This window comes from Stenella coeruleoalba (assembly GCF_951394435.1).
Source record: "Stenella coeruleoalba genome assembly, chromosome: 6".
NCBI lineage: Eukaryota > Metazoa > Chordata > Mammalia > Artiodactyla > Delphinidae > Stenella > Stenella coeruleoalba.
In genome coordinates, this window is record NC_137151.1 from 98,889,157 (window position 1) to 98,905,870 (window position 16,714).

The window sequence follows — 16,714 nt, forward strand, 5'->3', positions numbered from 1 at the left end:
TGAATGGATAACTGAAGGAATGCAGGCATGAATGAATGATTGTGGAATTGTGAAAAGCCGGAGAGCTCACAGAGCCTTTAAAGAGGTAGGAGCGGGCTTCCCTGGTGGCGCAGTGGTTGAGAATCAGCCTGCTAATGCAGGGGACACGGGTTCGTGCCCCGGTCTGGGAAGATCCCACATGCCGCGGAGCAACTAGGCCCGTGAGCCACAACTACTAAGCCTGCGCGTCTGGAGCCTGTGCTCCGCAACAAGAGAGGCCGCGATGGTGAGGGGCCCACGCACCGCGATGAAGAGTGGCCCCCGTTTGCCACAACTAGAGAAAGCCCTCGCACAGAAACGAAGACCCAACACAGCCAAAAGTAAATAAATAAATAAATAAAATTAAAAAGTAACTGTACCATTTAAAAAAAAAAAAAAAAGAGGTAGGAGCCTGTCTAGGTAAGGACACAGAAGTAGGAGCACAAGGCATACATGGAGGTTTTAAAATATCGTAAGATATGAAAAACCCAGATTTACCTTCACTCAGTACCCCTAAAGACACAATCTCCCCAGGGGGTGAGCCATGGTACCAGTATTTCAACGTAGTGGCTATACTGTGTGCAGCTAAGATGCCCCCAAATTGTCTTCCTGTGGCGGTGAACTTTTTAAGACTTTCCACAAATTCTCTGTTTACCCACTCACTGTAAGGAGAGAAAGAAACAATTTTACAATGGAGGAGGGAATAGGAATGAATAAGAATGTTCCCTGGGTCAATGGATCTGAGTACAAGAAATCACCTCCACAAAACAGAAATATGACTTCCTGTGCCCCTTCTTCAAGCTTCTTTAATCCCATAAAGAGTCAACTGAAAAGTAATGAAACAGAGCAGAAAGGAGTCCTAAAGTTTCACACTAAAAACTTGATACCATAAATATGGAACACAGAAAAGTGGCCAAAGGCTGCAAGAACAATTAATTTCATCACAAAGAATTTATTCTCCATAGAGGCTATCTTGGAACCAGTGGTATCCTTCATTTTAAATAAAATAGTATCATGAAATGTTGAATTAGTCACATTGAGAACTAAGGAAATAATTAAGTTTTCTAATCTGAAGTTTAAACTCGGGGGACAGTCCAGCTGGACTAGAAAAAGCATGAAACAGCTGCCCTTGCTAAGCCGGCACGATACAGCTCCAGGAGATGCTGCCCACACCCACGCAGCAATGCAAGACAATGAGTCCAGGGACACAATTTCTAGGTGTGGGTAAAGGAAGGAAAGGGAAGAAAGGGGTGATGGAAAGGACATGCTACCACTGGGAAAGTGCTGCAAAGTTTCGAAACTTGTTACAAAGGCTTTCCTCCCCCTTCCTCCTTCCATGCCCTTTTCGTAATGGTGGTGTTGACTGTGACAGGCACAGTTTCTAAGTGCTTTGCCTGTCTTAACCCATTTCATCTTCCCAATGACCCTATAAGACCTGCACTCTGTTACCATTTCCACTTGGCAGATGGAAAAACCGAGGCACAGAGACGTTAAGTAACTTCTCTAAAGTCACACAGCTAATGAGTGGCTGAATGAGAATTCCAACCCAGGTGGCTTGGCTCCAGAGGTGGTGCCCCTTACCATGTCTCAATTCTGCCTTTCCTGGAACCCAACACCCAGCATGGCCTGGGCCTGCTCACCATTATAATTCCTTACTCTCGAAGCTTTTTCAACTAATTTCAACTTGGACAGAGGTCTTTACATTAAATAAGATTCACTTTACATATGTTTGCTTTAGTGATAACATTAATGGAATCTGTGAGCCACTTTAAGGATAAACTGAAATATAAAAATTCAAAATTCCAAAATCAAATAAATTGGGTGTGGGGACAGACTAGTTGAAATTCTGTGGAATTCTCTACATTTCTTCAATAGAAAGCATAAATGAGGATGAGTGTGAACAGTTACTTCTGCACACTGATTTCTAAGATGATTTTTAAATGATTATAATAACATTACACGTTTATTCAATATTGTTAGACTACTTCACTTAAAAAGATACTGTACCTATCAAAAATCAGGCTTAAAACAGGGCGTGAATAGTGAGGAGGTCCCCAAACAGCACTCTCATATCTGTAAACCTTGGCTTTTCTCAGATCGACGTAGTTATTTCCACTAATATTACCCCAAATTATCACATCTTTGATGCCTGTGAAGAAAAGAAATTTTAAAAAATAACGTAATATAAAAAATTGACTGTAGTCTACTTTCTGTTTGTGTGTTTGTTTTACAATTGGTCCTTTTGCTATAAGACAGACTTAAGTTTATGCTGCCTAAAAATGTGCAAACACTGTGGATCATCTCCTTAATCATCAGAGTCTGGACATTCCTAATAACGCACGTGGATGGTGTGAGCATAGGACTGACTTCAGGGAACACTGAAATGCTCCCTGAAAGAAAGCGCTACTGAAAATTATACCCCCGCTCTGGTCCTAACTTCACCACTCTGCTTGCCATGAAGAGGATTTTTTATCTGCTTTGATTCTGACAGAGAGTCCCTGATTTTAGACTGGAATAGAAATTCGGGCAAGTCACTTGACTCCCTGGGTGGATTTCGTTTCCTGCAGAATGGAAGGTGCTGGAATAAGAGGACCCCGAGGAACATCTTAATCAAAGAAGAGATATTGAATTAGCTTGTACGTGTGAGGCACTTTTAGGTGGGAGGCTCAGAAGAAAACAAATCAGCCCAAATCCTTGCAATATTCTGGGGGTAGAGGGGAGTGGGTGAGAAAACAACTACTATACAACGTGATACATACTACCAAGGAAAAGAAGAGGGTGGGGGTAGAGAGAAATAGGAATTGGTATTTCATATGATTCTAATATATGAAATTCTCTCTAATAATTCTCTCTAATAATTGTGGATTTTCTGGGAATGTATCTGAAGTGAAAATAGGGGATTTTATTGATTTATTTATAAACTTATTTATTTGTTTAAAAACTTAATTCTCTTAAAAGGTCATACCACTTTCTATTACGGAGATTAAATTCTTTCCTGTTCTGTATGAGATAAGATTGCTGTTGTCTTCAAGTAACAGAATATCCTTCTGACCTGGCTTAACTAGAAGGAGTTTACTTTTCTCAGATAACAAGTCGAGGTAGGCAGTGACACTGGGGCTTGTTAAGCGGCTCAAAGATGTTACTCTCTCTTGGCCTTCTCCTCATGGTCCTAAAATGACTGCAGCAGCTCCAAGTATCACACCCTTACAGAGTTGTGTTCAAAGCCAGGCAGGAGGGAAAAGAATTTTTCTTAAAGCTTTAAGGCCCTTTATAGCTCTAAATGCCTTAAATCAAGCTAGAGAAAATTATAGCGGACAGCTGCTTTTTTTTTTTTTTTTTTTTGTCCTAACATCTCTTCCTCCTTTTTTTCTTTAACAGCATACTGGCTTTTCTTTAAATAGGTACGCTTCCCCAATTTCAGTCCATTTGGTCTGGGTGAAGCTGTCCTTACCCCTCAGGTCTATCGATAGGCATCCGACCTAGATTCCAGATTTCTGGCCACACTGACTGACTTGGAGAAGGGCATGTGTTCCAAGCCCAGTCAATGAGATATTATTCTGCTACTTTTATACAAAGAATCGAGAGAGAATGCTCTTTTTCTACTGGGGTAGTTAAGCTATGATGCCGGTAGCCGTTTTGCCACTTTTTAGAGAAAGCCTATCCGAGAATCAGATCAAAGCTGAGGAAAACAGAGCTCAGCGATGAGCCAGGTGAGAGCACAAACCAGGCTTGACCTCATCACTTGAACCCCAGCATCTGGCTATGCCCCAAATAAGAACTACTCCTGCACTCTTCAGTTATGTGGAAAAAAAGCTCTGACTCTGGTCGCTTTGAGTGGACTTTCTGTCACTTGTACAGAAAGAGTTCCAACTAAGCCAATGTACATAGTCTGAGAAACAGGTTTATGTGTGAACTGAACTCAAGGGATATCCTGAAAAGGTCTGCTCCCCTCTTGGCATCTGGAATTCTCCTGGAATAATTCTCCCTGATGGTTTTTCTAGTTCATGTTACTTTGTTTAACTCTGTCTTTGTCGTTGCCAACTTCCTCCTTACTACTCCACTGACAATTCCACTTTAACAGCCGCCCCTCTAACATTTCCCTTTTTTGTCCCAACTTGTCTCCACTTTTCTTTTTTCTGCTGCTCCTGTGCTTTTATTGGCTTTGAATACAGCAGGGTTTAGAAGTTATGGTACCACCAGACCCACAAGAGAGCAGCTTTCTGGTTGAAAGTGCCTGCCCTGTTTTAAATTTTGTAACACTGCCTCTTCTTGACACTTTCATCAGTGTATCATAGATCTTTTGTGAGAAATCAGTATCTACACATATACATATAAGGTTGATAACAGAGAGAAAATGATTAGGAAATGTTTTCCTACCGAATAATTTTAGTATCCATCTGGCTGAGGTATGCAGTGACCCTGGGGGTAAGACACTAATGATTTGTATGCAAGAATACCGGAAGTTATGGTCCTAGGGCTTTGCCCTAATGTGTTAGGGGCTCACCGAAGTCCCTTAGAGCTCTGACTGAGAGCATTCTAGGCTCACATTTCACTGTCTTCCCAATTTTGCTTGATGTCATGTCTTGCACTTCCTGGCATTCTAAATGGACTTCGTTGCACCTGCTCCATCTAAGGGCACAAATAGCTAAAGTCTGTCAAACATGACAAATATTTTTAGATACAGCACTCCCCCTTTAGATACAAAAATCCATTTTCTGATTCTGTCTCATCCTCCTATAATTTTGACCTCTATAAGTACAAGGATTATTAGAAGCAGGAACTGATCAGATAGCATAATCACCTTAACAAGTTTACTACCCTTGCATCCGGGCACTCCTCCAAGCACTTTAGAAACATTATCTCTTTAAATCCTTGCATCAATTCTGGGATGTAGGTGCTATTTACGTCCTCATTTTACAGGTGAGGAAGCGAGGCACAGCATGGTTAAGTGATTTGCCCCAAGTCACACAGGTGGGAAGCGGGGTGGGGTCACTTTAACAGAGCCCTGAGTATTTTTTTAAAAAACACCGATTACATTGGTTGACGGGGGCGGGGGGGGGGGGGGGGGGCGGGGGGGGGGAAGGAATATTAAGTTTCAAATTACTACTTGAAAAATAGAAATCTTATTTAAATATTTCTTAATTTTTAGAATGATGGGAAAAGATCAGCTAGTCATAAAAGCTAGTAGAAAGAAAATGCACAGTAGCGAAACCACACAATCAGAAGTTCTTGGCCTCTGCTTCATACTTTCTAGTCCGGATATCCCGACTGATTTTAGAGGGGACAGTGTTCTTCCTAGCTGCAATGAAATCACGCTGTTTAAAACCAGACACGGAAACGGGAGCTCACTCACATGACGGAGTCGTTTTCAGTTTTCTGGCCAGCTCCGCCTTCGCTTTGCCTTCTACGCCCAAGGCCACAGCGATAATATTGTGGGCGAAGTTTGGGGCGTATCTCATAAGCAAAGACGTTTTGAGATTCACAAAGGTTTTTCCTCCCACAATAATTCTGACGGAATCATGAGCATTTTTCTCAATCAGGGATCCGTAGAGGTGGCACAGAGTAGCCCTGCTTCGGATGCAGTCTTCCAAACTGTACACCTCCTTGTCCACGTGGTCGTCGAGGAAGATGATCACGTGGGCCTGGCGGAAGGCCTCCTCCGCTTGGGTGCAGAGGGACACACTCCGCAGGAAGGGCGACGCCAGGTCCTGAGCCTCCTTCACAAGGCTTGTGAGTTTCTCTTCTGCCTGCTTGTTGTCAAATAGGTTTATGCTAATTTCCATATGCGGTCCAAACACTTCACCACTTGTCAAGATGGGAATTAGGTTGTAGCAGGCAGGAGCCGATGCACTAATAAAAATGCAAAGCCGATTACGAGTGGTTAAATCTTTTGCTCCTTTTCAGGCTTTATTCTTTTTTTTTTTTTTTTTTTTTTTAAAGTACCAACCATGTATAGAAGTCTTTTTTTTTTTTTAAATAAATTTATTTATTTTTGGCTGTGTTGGGTCTTCATTGCTGTGCACGGGCTTTCTCTAGTTGCGGCGAGCGGGGGCTCCTCTTCGTTGTGGTGTGCGGGCTTCTCATTGCAGTGGCTTCTCTTGTTGCAGAGCACGGGCTCTAGGCGACCGGGCTTCAGAAGTTGTGGCTCACGGGCTCTAGAGCGCAGGCTCAGCAGTTGTGGCGCACAGGCTTAGTTGCCCCGCGGCATGTGGGATCTCCCCGGACCAGGGCTTGAACCCGTGTCCTCTGCATTGGCAAGTCGATTCTTAACCACTGCGCCACCAGGGAAGTCCCCAGGCTTTATTCTTAATAGATATTCTTCTGCACGTGCATTAATAGGGTGATTTAAAATATTAAATTGGCATACACAGCTGCACAGACATTTTTAAGGCTAGAAATCAAAAGTAGAAAAAAATAATTCTCACTGCTAACTTCTTGCTTTGGCCATCTGAAAACAATACCAAAATAAGAAATGTACTTGTTTATAAGGCTTTTCAAATTAAATAGAATAGGCAGAAAGCAAAATTTAAAAGAACTGTGTCATATTACTGTATATTACTGTAATTACGTGTTACTGTAATTACGTGTTTATATTCTTTTTAAAAAAAGATAAGGAAATCAGTTTCATTTAACCATAACTCTTTTCTGTTTTGTACCCTTATCTGCAAAGTAATGACATCTTTTAGAAAGGTCTATTTTTCCAAATCCTTATAAAGAAGCCTAGGATCAACACAGGTGAGGTATCATGTATCTGCACCCACAATTCAGCTACTATTTGAGTACTCTATAGCTTGGCTGATAACTGAGAGCCCTAATGACCCCTGAGGGGGAGTTTAGAAATGCATCTGGGCATTTTTTCACAGTGGGTTTGGAGAGAGGCGCAGTGGTGTTTTCAAGAGCATCTGTACCATTTTAATCCTTTAAAAATATCTAGGGGCTTCCCTGGTGGTCCAGTGGTTAGGACTCTGTGCTCCCAATGCAGGGGGCCTGGGTTCGATCCCCGGTCGGGGAGCTGGGTCCCGCAGGCCACAAGGAGGAGCCCGCATGCCGCAAATAAAGACCCGCGTGCTGCAGCTAAGACCCAGCGCCGCCAAATAAATAAATAAATATTAAAGAAATTCTAAAGCAGATGTAATATTATTAAATCTGAGTGTAAAGTTCATGTACGGTTATTACATCATTCTCAGTTCTTTTCTGCACTTGAAATCTTTCATAATAACAAATAATTTTTCAGATGAGCCTGTATATTAGGATACACACATAGATAGTAAGAAGGGCAGTGTGAGAGACAGATTGAGAGGTGGGGAAAGGAAAGGGGGAGGGAGAGATAGAGCAAGATGGACAGCAAAAGGACAAAGAGAGAGACAGAGCACAGAGATAGAGAGAGAAAGCAATGACAATCATCGAATGTGTCCACCCACCACTGAGAACGAGAGTGATGAGAAAAAGTGAGAAGGGGTAAGAGTGACGGGGGTGAGGTTAGAGAGAATGAGTGCAACACGGAAGAGCTAAGGATGAGGACAACTCTAGCAAGTGGGAAAGAGGAAGAGGGCAACAGTCAGGAAGCTGGGGGAGGGAAGGAAGGAAACAAGGGAGAGGGAAGGAAGGACAGTGAGGCGACGAGCAGGATCGTATGAGCAGCAGACAGCATGAGACACACAGAATGAGGGCAGGAGAGCTGGAGACGGTTATGAAAAGTAAACACCTTTGCTATAAAGCTGCTCTTAGATTTAGTATGTATGTGTATTATATGCATATTACATACACATTGAATCTATATATAGTCTAAAACTCATACATGGGGCTACACTAGGGGATATATAGGCATACACATATATTACATATCTATAATATTCGTATACATACACACCAATCTCACACTTGACACCCAGATATTCTTCCATCATGTAATTAATCCTACATCACTGTCCTTCTAAACATAAAACGTCAACCTCACGAATCCTGGGATTTGACGGTCCCACCTGGTGATCCAGACCTGCAAGGGGTTGATGAGACCTTTCAGGGCTTCTTCCTCCAGCTCTTTTTCTATGTGTGCCCCCAGGTTCTCTTGAGCAACTGTCTTCATCAGCTCAGTTGTCATGCTAGAGGTGACACCATAGTAAAGCTAAATATTGGGAAAGAAAAAATCAACACCAGAATAGCTGACAATGGCTATAATGGAAAGTTCTTGTTTAAAGCCCAAATAGAGTAAAAAGAGAGCTGAGAGAATACCTTAGAAAGCAAGACATTGGAAAAATATAAATAATAGGAGAGAACAATAATGTTTTAGACAGATAAATCAACTGAATTTGTATACCTGGGCATGTTCTAGGAACTCGTTATATCCTCCCAAAAGCAAACCCTTTCCTCCACGATCCAACAGCTCTCTCCAGATGATGGGGGAATTTTTGTGACTCCACTTATTCTTTTTACACAACTCTTTCAGCCACTCCTATTGAATGATAGAGTCCATGAGAAGTCGCACATTGAATCTGCCTTGGAATTCAATTCAATGCTTTAGAGTTCAAACGTTAAAATACTAGTGTTTTTTTTTTTACTACCTCTGTGTATACATAATAAAATTTAGATATCTTTAAACTGTAAATATAAAATATAAATATAGAAATATAAATATAGAAATATATTTGATGTAAAATATAAATATAGAAATATAGATATAGATAAAATATAAATATAGAAATATATTTATAAATATAATATAGAAATATAAATATAGAAATAGTGATGAGTTGAGTAACAAATTAATCAAGTAAGAAAGAATATTCTTCGAATTCATCAACCAAATAAAGGTACTGAATGTTGCTCTCTTTCCTGAGTAGACCTGAAGTGCAAGGTTTTGGCTTAAAAAAGGAGCCGAATTTTTCAACTCAAATGGTCTTCTGTATGAGATGTCTCTGGTCTTAGGGCCATATAAATTTGATATTGCTTTCCAAATATGTGAGTATAGTTTATATTTTTTAGATTGAATTAATGAGCTAAAAATTATCTGGGGATTTCTGACAATATTTACTAGAAAAATTTTAAATCATCATTATCTGGTCTGTGTACACCAGGCCTTCCAATGACAATATCTGCATAGAGACAGAATGCAACATTTCTATGGGTAAAGTACATGGCAACATTCTTGTCTTTGGAGGAATGTATCATGAAGCTACCTTACAAATGAATTTCCCTCGTTGATGTTTCCCCCATGGCCTCTCTAGTCACAACGTAGCCTGACCAGTGAAATACTGGGAATCTAGAAGAGACTCTACCTCAAAGGACCTTCAGCAGCGAGCAGGGCATGGTGATGTCCTGGCAGGAGCTGGAAGAATATGTACAGGACTGGACCCTGAGGGTGCTGAAGCAAGAGTGGAACATAAAGCTGGACAAGAGAGAATTTCTCAAAATGAATCACTCTTCTGCTATTCAAGAGTGTACACCCTGACAAAGACCTCAGAAGAGAGTCCAACATGTTGCTAGGATGGCTCTTCAGAGCTCGGAGCAAGGGATGAAATAAAGTGGAAATGCCAGAACTGTCATGGAAGACCATGGAAGAAGGGATGAAAAAGCTTAGAAAAAATGGGCTCGCTAGAGTGGATATGCTATGACGGAAGGCTGGAAAACTATTGGTCACCTATGTTCTCTGGAAGGGCCTGGAGGACACTACATTCACCAAAGTGACAAGGAATGCACTGATGAGAGGGGTCTCAGCATCACTGAGAAGCCTGGTGTGGCTGTCAATTCTGGGCCATGGCTGTTAAATGACATGCTCTTATAGAGCTGGGCCCCATGGCAATTGGGATGATAGAATTCTGAAATAAAAGAGGACGGGGGGGCAGTGCCCACCAGAGAACGTCTATTATGACAGAAGCACTAAGCAACCCAGCAGTAAGATAACTTAGACAGCTGAAGGCACAATGGGGACATGAAAAAGTTAGAGCTTATGCAATGGTCTGAGAAAACAAGCTATCACTCATCAAAGCTGACCTAGCCATTGCTGCTGCCATTAACAGAGATCAACGCAGACCTCCTGTTAATGGCACTAACCCTCAAAGACAACAACCAGCCTCTTGGTGGCAATCTGATCACATTGGACCCCTTCTACCCTGGAAAGAGCAGTGATTCACCTTGATTTTAATCAACATATATTCTAGATAAAGAATTGCCTTTATTGCTTGTAGGATTTTGGCCAGCACCCTGTTCAAGACTTTTCAAAATATTTAACCTACCAACATGGGATCCTGCATAACATCACTTTGAACCAAGAAACCCATTTTAAAGTAAACGATGTATGACATTGGGCATGAAACCAGGGACCCACTGGCCCTATCATATATGGCAACATCCAGCAGCATGATAGAGGGATGGAACAACACACTGAAGATGCATGCACCAGCTTAGAGACTGATACCTTGCAAGGATGGGGTACCATCTTTCAGGATGCAATATATACCACAAATCAATAGAGTTTTGCCCCAATAGGTTGAATACATGAATCCAGGAACCAAGGATGGAATTAAGAGTGACCCTGCTTACCATCACTCCCAGTGACCCACCCAGGGCGAGGGGTGCTTCTATCAGGAAGAGTCCCATTAAACTTTAATCTATGGCTGCCACATGGTCACTTAGAGCTCCTGTGCCAAGAGATCAGCCAGTAAGGAGAGGAGTTACCATCATGGAAGGGATAATTGCCCCGTTGATCAGGAGCACGTAGGGCAGCTATTACCCAATGTTGGCAGGAAAGAATGGTTGGCATCTAGGTAACCCATTGGGGCATCCTTGGTAGTGCCTTGTTTAATTTTGACAGCACATGGACAGGTGCAACAGCCATATCCTGAAAAGGGAATAGAGACGAGGGCTCAGGCCCCTAAGGATACAGGTGTAAGTCACCACCACACCTAATAAGTCACCTGAATCAGCAGAGGGTGAGGGGAATCTACAATGGATAGAAGAGAAGAAAGGTGATGAGTTAGTTATGGTGCTGAACGATGTGTAGTGCTGAAATGATGTGCAGCGGAGACTATTATTCACTTAACTTCCTCTTATAAAGTTTCCCTGGGGAGAGATGCCAACCAGAATTCTGGAAGAGCTGTTCCCAGATGGTGTGAACGTATTATATGCAGCATGTGGATCCAAAAGGCACAACTGGTGAACTAGCAGATCCTGTCACGTGTAGTCCCTATTCCTCCTTCGTGACCAAGGCACTCATTCCCCCTGCCACGAGGCGTATTGGCTGTTGATGGCTCAGTGCTGAGTCTCTCTCTGGAAACTGACCTCAGCCAAAGGATGTTCCCTTGCCTAAGGTTAAGTCTCTTCCCCAGGGCAGCCCACATCCTCTGACTGTTAGCTGCAGGAGAACAAAAGCCTGGCTTCCTTGCCTGTTTGGGGGGGTATCTTTGAAGGGCCATCCCAGCTTCAGAGTTCCCTGCAGGGCTGGCTGAGCCCTTTGTTAGAGCTGTATGGCAGTTCAACTTCCCCCATTGCCCAGTCCTGCTGCCCTCATTCCTTCTAAGGATGTTGTTCCCAAGAACACTCCCCAGTAAAGGAAACTCCTTCCCCCAAATTTCCATCTAAGTCCCAAAGAAGGGTGTGTCAAATAAACAAGTCCCTCATGTCATTAGAAATCAATATGAAGGAGAATTGAAAGTTAAAAAGTGCAATATACGGGCTTCCCTGGTGGTGCAGTGGTTGAGAGTCCACCTGCGGATGCAGGGGACACGGGTTCGTGCCCCGGTCCGGGAGGATCCCACATGCCGCGGAGCGGCTGGGCCCGTGAGCCATGGCCGCTGAGCCTGCGCGTCTGGAGCCTGTGCTCCGCAACGGGAGAAGCCACAAGAGTGAGAGGCCCGCATACCGCAAAAAAAAAAAAAAAAAGTACAATATAAGCTATGTGGATTCTTGGGGGGAAAATACCAGCCAAATTGATTCTACTTACTGGTTAGGGCCTTATTTGTTCTATTAGGTACTAGGAAAAAAATATAAATAATGTTTTGAGGCTGATAAGTCAGGACTGATTTTACTAATATTAAAATATCAATAGTACATGAACATTCCTGGAAAGCTATCTGATACACTAGCTAATATTTAATTAAATCAGAACACATTTTTCTGTGTGTGTGAGTTTAACAAACTGTAAAGGCCTCTTACCTCCCAAACATCAGGATGCTGTGTAATTTTATGTATCCGAAAATCAGGAAGATTCTTTTGTAAAAGATCTGCCAGAAGTTCTGCTTTAGCATAATATGGGCAATCTGCTCTACCTAAAAAATTCAAATTAGCAATATTTTCTTTCATCACATGGAAATTATCATGTAGTTACAAGCATTTGTCATATAATTACAGAATTAATCACACAGTTACAATATAATTTATATAGAGCTATAGCATAAACTGCCATAACATAAACTTTTGATTTTTATTATATTGGCAAAATAAAATGACTTTCATAGGAGATCAGCATCATTAGTAATAAAATGTGGAAAGAAAAAAAGACTTGAATATTTATTCTCCTCCAGTGCTGTATTAGACCTCACTTCCTCTAAGAGGCTGCCAGGCTACTAATTAAGCATGAACTACTCATAATGAACTACTCATTAGTAGCTACTAAAAGGCAAAGTGTGAAGTGAGGAGTGGTGGTAGAATCACATGTGGACTTGCTATGTGTGCAGAGAGTATTGGGGGAAGGAGAAGTGGCAGGGAGAGAAGAGTCTGGCTTAACTTCTTTTTTCTGGCGTGGCTAGGTGATCCTGACCTTACTAGAGAGAAATCATGGGTGAGAAGTTTAAATTATAAAGCGCAGCTGGAAGTATCTGTAGTATATCTAAGTGGATATGACCAGCAGGCAGCTGCACCTGCAAATCTGAAGAGCAGGCCTTCTGTAATAGCTTAGGATACAGGTATTGCAGGCATAAACACAGAGAAAGTGACAGCCACTAAAGTTGGTGGGACTGGACGTCCGGTAGAGTAGGAGGGGCAGGGGCCAAGGGCAGAACCCTCTCTATAGCCTTCTTCCCCGATTACTCCCAATTCACCAGTTCTTCAACCTCCCGGTGACTTCTAAGTCATCATCCCCTCTCAAACTCCCCCTGGCTATTAGCCTCCCTGTTTAGTTCAAATCCATGACTCATGAATTCAGACCACTCTTCTGGTTCATGTCTGCAATTCTCTTGCCCCACTGTGCTTCTGGCAAGTAAGCTTGGTAAAAGCCCCTTACCCTGAATGAACCCAGTAACTTGCCTTTTCTGTGCCTGGGTTTCATGTACTTGGCACCCCTGGATAAACATGGTAGAACTAAGCAGAGCGGTACCATTATAAATACATGGTCACCAGTCTCAACTGGCCCTCAACTCTTCCTGGAGATCCCTCTGTTTCCCTGGGCAGCACTCTCTTCTGGTCTCTACAATTACCATTCCAAACTGCCTACTTCCTTCAAGCCCCTTCCTTCTCTCCAATATTTTTCTGTACTATCAGAAGACAACAGAAAACTCTGCTTTCTACTTTACGCAAACTAAACCAAATCATACAAAAAGGCATCAGTTGGGAAATCCCCCAAGCTCCTGCCATCAAACCTACTAGCCTATCTGCATTTGGATTCCTCCTTTCCTTCTTTCTTCTATTCAGTGGAAGAGGGATCCTACCTCTTATCCAGATCCAATCTCACCACTTATGCTCTAAACACCACCCTCTTCCACCTCCACTGGTTATCCCCTTTTTCTAGCATCTTAGCTCTGTTTCTAATGGGCTGTTTCTACCATAATTAAAATATACTTATTATGTTTAAGTTTCTCCTGTCCTGAGAAACAAAAAGCCCCTTCAGTCATTGCCTTCTACCTGCCCTTTTCTATTAAAACTTGAAATAGTTCTTGAAATAGTTCTCTACACTTGCCATCCCCAGTTCCTCACTTCCATTGATTTCTCATGCCACTGCAATCTGGCTTTTCCCATAATTCTCTAGAAGGTCACCATGGACCTCCATGTCACTAAATCCAATGGATACTTTTTGATCCTTTTCTTGTTGACCCTTGGTAGCATTTGTCTCCCTTCAACTCTTGAAATACCCACTGTGGTGGGGGCATTCTTCAGGTTTTCTTCCTACTTCTCTGGCCACTCCTCATTACACTTTTAGGTTCCTATTCCTTTATTAATGCATTAAAAGGTTAGCATTCTACAAGGCATCTTATCTTCATACTCTATGATCCTTCCTGGATAATCTCCTCCACTCCTTTTGTTTCAAGTAGAAATCTGTATTTCCAGTTCAGAACTATCTCCTTATCTAGATGTCTACACCGTCCTGTATTTTTTCAACTCCTTCTAAATGTCTCATAGGCACTCAGCATGTCTATGACAGATTTTGCCATCACTCCCCTACTAAATTTGCTCCTTCTCTTATGTTCTTTATGTTCATCTACCCAGTTATTTAAGAGTATTAACAGTACCCAGAGTATAAAGCCTACTCTTCTGCTTTTTTTCAATGACTTCCCATCTACCCAGTTATGCAAACTACTGCTTGGGAATAATTTTAACTCTTTCTTCTCCCTTCCTTTCCTCCTCCACCTAGTCAAATGTCTAGTTCTATAGATTCTGCTCCCTAACATCTCTCCAATCCATTCACTTCTTTGCATTTCCATTGCCCACCTTCCTAAACCAGGCCACCAGTATTTCCTTCCTGGACTACAGTACCTAACTGGGCTCTGGGCATCCAGTCTTTTTCTTCTCACATTGTAGCAATAACACTGAGATAAAATGCAAATTTTATTATGTATCTCCTTCCAAAAACCTTCCATGTACTTTAGATAAAGTTTAAAATATTGAGGGCTTCCCTTGTGGTGCAGTGGTTAAGAATCCGCCTGCCAGTGCAGGAGACAAGGGTTCGAGCCCCAGTCCAGGAAGATCCCACATGCCGTGGAGCAACTAAGCCTGTGCACCACAACTACTGAGCCTGCGTGCCGCAACTACTGAAGCCCATGTGCCTAGAGCCCGTGCTCTGCAACAAGAGAAGACACCACAATGAGAGGCCCGTGCACTGCAATGAAGAGTAGTCCCCACTCGCTGCAACTAGAGAAAGCCTGCGCACAGCAACGAAGACCCAACGCCGCCCAAAATAAATATAAATAAAAATAAATACATCTAAAAAATATTGAACGTGGCTCACAAGAATATACATTATCTAACTCTGGCCTTAACATATGATAGTCTCTTCCTTGTACTCTATGCTCCAACCCTACTAAATCTTTTTCAATTTTCTGCTTATTGTATACTCTCAAAAATCACCAAACTAGCTTTCCTCATTGCAGCCCCACTCCCTGCTACCCGTGCCTAATTTACTTTCCTCCTCCCTACTTATTTCCTCTCCGATAGGTAACACTTATCTTTCAGGACCCTGATTAAAAAATCACTTCTTCTGGGAAGTCTTTGCCTAAGAAAGGTCCCCTGCCACTGCCCCTGCTCCTATAGAACCCAGCCCTGCCACTGCCACAAATGCAACATTCTCAAAAATACTCTTCTGAATGAATAAAGGAGCAGAGGAAATAGGTTTTCAGGCAGATGGGAGATGACAATTGTGTTAAGGCATCAAAGAGGTCAAATAAGACAAGGACCGGACAGCTTCTGTAAAGTCATTGGTGACTTCGGTGAGGGCCATTTCTGAAAGGAGGCAGAAGTAGAAACCAGATTGAGTGGAAGGCGGACCTGGAGATAGAAGAGCAGTCTACCCTTTTGAGAAACTTGCTGAGAGGAAAGGAGGCAGGTACAATAGCCTGCTGCAGTAAGAGCCTCTTTGGTGGTTTTCTGGATGCCAGTCGACATTTCCAGTCCGTCCCCTCCATTGCTGACAAGGTGGGTTTCCTAAAATGCAAGCTCATTAAGATATCCTCCTGCTTAAACATTTTAAATGACTCCTCATGCTTTCAGCATACAGTTCAAACACCTTTGCTTGGTGTTCTTGAAGTGCAAGGATCTGGCTTCTGCTCCCATTCTTGCCCCAGGTCCAGTCACTTCCTCCATATCCAGAGGTCATGACACTTCTAGCCTCTGTGCCTTTTTCTGGAATGTCCTCCCTATTCCAAACCTTCACAAATCGGCTCTTGTAACACCCCCCAGAACCCTGTGTACATACCCCTCATTGCATTAATCACACTGTATCAAAAGTACTTGTTTACATGCTTCTGTATCCCAGGAGACTGAAAGCTCCTCGAAGGCAGGGATGTGTCTTTCCCCTCACTGTATCCCCTGTGTCCAGCAGTGCTTTGTACACAGTCACTGCCCAACATACATTTTTGAATGAAAGCATAATAAAGCCTGGGTGGTCCATATAGAGGCTGGAGTTGCTAGAACATAGGCGAGTTAAGATCACTGGCAAGCGGTCATAGGAGGAGAGTAGCTGTCGGTGTTTTGAGCGATCTGCGGGCGGACGCGGGGATCACTCACCAGCGAGTACGAATTTGGCCATGGTGAAGCCAGGACCCGCGGGCTTGAACCGCTGCTCCACCGTTTCCAGGCAACCACGCCGCTCGGGACTTGGCGCAGGCGCACTCTGAAGCTGAGCGCGGACTCTGGCGCCCAGCTGCAGAGGTTGCGTGTTGGGGTACACAGTTATACACTGTCATTAAAAGCTCTGTGGTCTCCCCCGTGCCTATTCCCTGCAGCTAAGAAAAACTAGTCAGTTTTTCGGTAGGCTTTCTTCACTCCAAGTAAA

The 16,714-nt window shown here is 42.8% G+C and overlaps 1 protein-coding gene across 3 annotated transcripts in view; it reads right to left on the reverse strand.

The window, feature by feature from the left end:
- Positions 1–16,672, reverse strand: part of MDH1B (malate dehydrogenase 1B) — a 30,364-nt gene extending 13,692 nt beyond the window's left edge. For all 3 annotated transcript variants that reach the window (XR_013828820.1, XM_079924937.1, XM_079924936.1), the window contains exons 1-7: positions 16,447–16,672; positions 12,169–12,281; positions 8,336–8,470; positions 8,001–8,143; positions 5,372–5,868; positions 2,026–2,167; positions 517–680 (exon numbers count right to left, since the gene is read on the reverse strand). Coding sequence is in view for 2 of the 3 variants with exons in the window: in XM_079924937.1 (XP_079781063.1) it covers positions 517–680; positions 2,026–2,167; positions 5,372–5,868; positions 8,001–8,143; positions 8,336–8,470; positions 12,169–12,281; positions 16,447–16,468 (1,216 nt within the window). In the remaining variant the exon portion in view is untranslated. The remainder of the gene's footprint in view (positions 1–516; positions 681–2,025; positions 2,168–5,371; positions 5,869–8,000; positions 8,144–8,335; positions 8,471–12,168; positions 12,282–16,446) is intronic.
- Between the last annotated feature and the right edge of the window lie 42 nt (positions 16,673–16,714).